General features: G+C 64.1%; 1 protein-coding gene across 1 annotated transcript; it reads right to left on the bottom strand.

The window, feature by feature from the left end:
- Positions 1-1,372: 1,372 nt before the first annotated feature.
- Positions 1,373-1,648, bottom strand: HRK (harakiri, BCL2 interacting protein). The gene has a single exon (XM_069496956.1). It carries the CDS (start codon positions 1,646-1,648, stop codon positions 1,373-1,375), a length of 276 nt encoding a protein of 91 aa, XP_069353057.1.
- Between the last annotated feature and the right edge of the window lie 306 nt (positions 1,649-1,954).

Below are 1,954 nucleotides of genomic sequence, written 5' to 3' on the forward strand. Positions count from 1 at the left end.
CGCCTGCGCTCCCGACTCACACCCCGCGCACCCCCGCAGCTCCCTGGGCGCTACCACCCCCCACGCTCCGGCTGCCGCCTCTCCCCGCGGGCGCAGACGCTCGGGCCTCGCCATCGGGCTCCGTGCCAGCTTCCCAGGATGTCGGTGGCGCGCACGGCGGGGCTCGTCCCGGACCGAGCGCGGCTGGCTATGTCACCTTAGTTCTTCACCTTCCGGCCCTACCCCTACCTAAGGTGGGCTCAGCCTGATTCTCTCCACCTTCATTCTCTGCAGCTGCACCTCTCTATTCCAAAACCCGGAAAGACGATCCTTACATTTCTGCTTCCCCAAGGCGCCTAGGACAGTGCCAGGCGCACAGCTGGTGCTCAATTATTCCCCCACCGCAAGAGCCTAGCACCTTTCTCTTTCTCCTACAGATACCAAAGACACTGGGAGCTCAATAGCCACTTCCCATGCCCCCACCCCGCGCGCTCAGTGCCTAGCATACAGCAAGCTCTCAAAACATGCCCTCCCTAAACAGTGCCCAGCACCCAGAAGGAGCTCAATAAATGCTCCTTCATTAAGACTTCTTGGAGTTTCCCCAAGATTCTCATATTTCAGCCCACTCCTCATTGCAGCGACAACCGTCTGGAGCCCGAGGAGGCCAAGCTCCTTAAACGCGACACCTAGCTGGAGCAGGAGCGGAGTTGGCAGGGCGGGAAGAAAACTGCAAACGCGCGGGGCTTGGGGAGAAGGGGTGGGGCAGCCAGACACCTGGAGAGGGAGGAAGTCGCGAGATGCGCTCCGGGCGCCAGAGGATGGAGATCAGAAACTGGGGAAGTGACACTTAGGGAGAATGGGTTTGGGAGCAGAGGTGATGGAGATGGTAGTGACTCAGGAACGGCAAGTGGCTTGGAAGGAGACTGAGAGACCTGTCTTGAAACCGCAATAGATTTATAATTATTCGGCGTGGCTTATAACTACGTTGTCATAGCAAGCACATTTTTTTTACTTGCATTGTGTGTTTACTCGTGGGGCTGGAGGGGATCATGGAGGCTGAGGTCCTCCCAAAGCCACTGCGTGACCAGGGAGAGCGCTGGCAAGATGCGCTGAAGAAGTCAGAGAGGAGGAGGAGAAACGGTGGGCCTGACACTTGGAAGCAGAGGTGGGGACTAGGTAGGGGAGAAGGACGGAGATCCTTGCCAGAGAAGCGGGCAGAGGAAGGAGGAGGGAGGGAGAGAAGAAAGCCAAACTTGCCGCTCGCCCGTTCCCGGGCCAGCCCGGCGTCTGCAGTGCCCAGCTGCCGCGCCCGGGCTCTCGCTCGCTGGCTCGCGTACCTGTTGCTCGCTCCGGCTGGGTCTCGGCTCCGGCCCCACCAAGAAGCCCCGCGTTCCTACAAGTTCCGCCTGCCGAGCAGCCAGGCCGCCAGCGCCGCCACCTGCGCGGCCGCGCACAGCCAGGGCCAGTAGGTGGTGAGCGCGCCGGGCGCTGGCGCCCTCCGGCTCCGCGCGCGGCGCCGCCACATGGTGCGCTGATGCAGCTCGTCGCCGAGCGCCTTGAGCCGGGCGGCTGTGAGCTGCGCGGCGGACGATCGCAGACCCAGGCGACCCGCGCTGCAGGCGCACACGGCCGGGGGGCCGCGGCCGCGGTGCAGGGGGCACGGGCACATGACCGCTGGCCTCGCTCCCACCCCGCGCTCGGGCGCCCCTCGCCTCCTCTCCGTCCGGCCTCGGCGCCCGCAGCCGCCGCGCTCCAGCCGCCGGGGGCCTCCCCTGGACACCAAGTTTCTCCTTGTGTTGTGCGTTTGTTGTGCTGACGGCGCTATTATTAATTAAAGTGTCACATGGTGGAGGGGGGCGGGGAGGGCGCGGGGAGGGGGGGTTACATCATCCGGCCCCGTGGGGGGCGGGGGGGCTGCAGGCAGAAGAAACCGAGAGGTAACTTTTAACCCTTACGGCGCCGGCAGCGAGGGGGC

Source organism: Eulemur rufifrons, chromosome 21 (assembly GCF_041146395.1).
Source record: "Eulemur rufifrons isolate Redbay chromosome 21, OSU_ERuf_1, whole genome shotgun sequence".
NCBI classification, from domain to species: domain Eukaryota; kingdom Metazoa; phylum Chordata; class Mammalia; order Primates; family Lemuridae; genus Eulemur; species Eulemur rufifrons.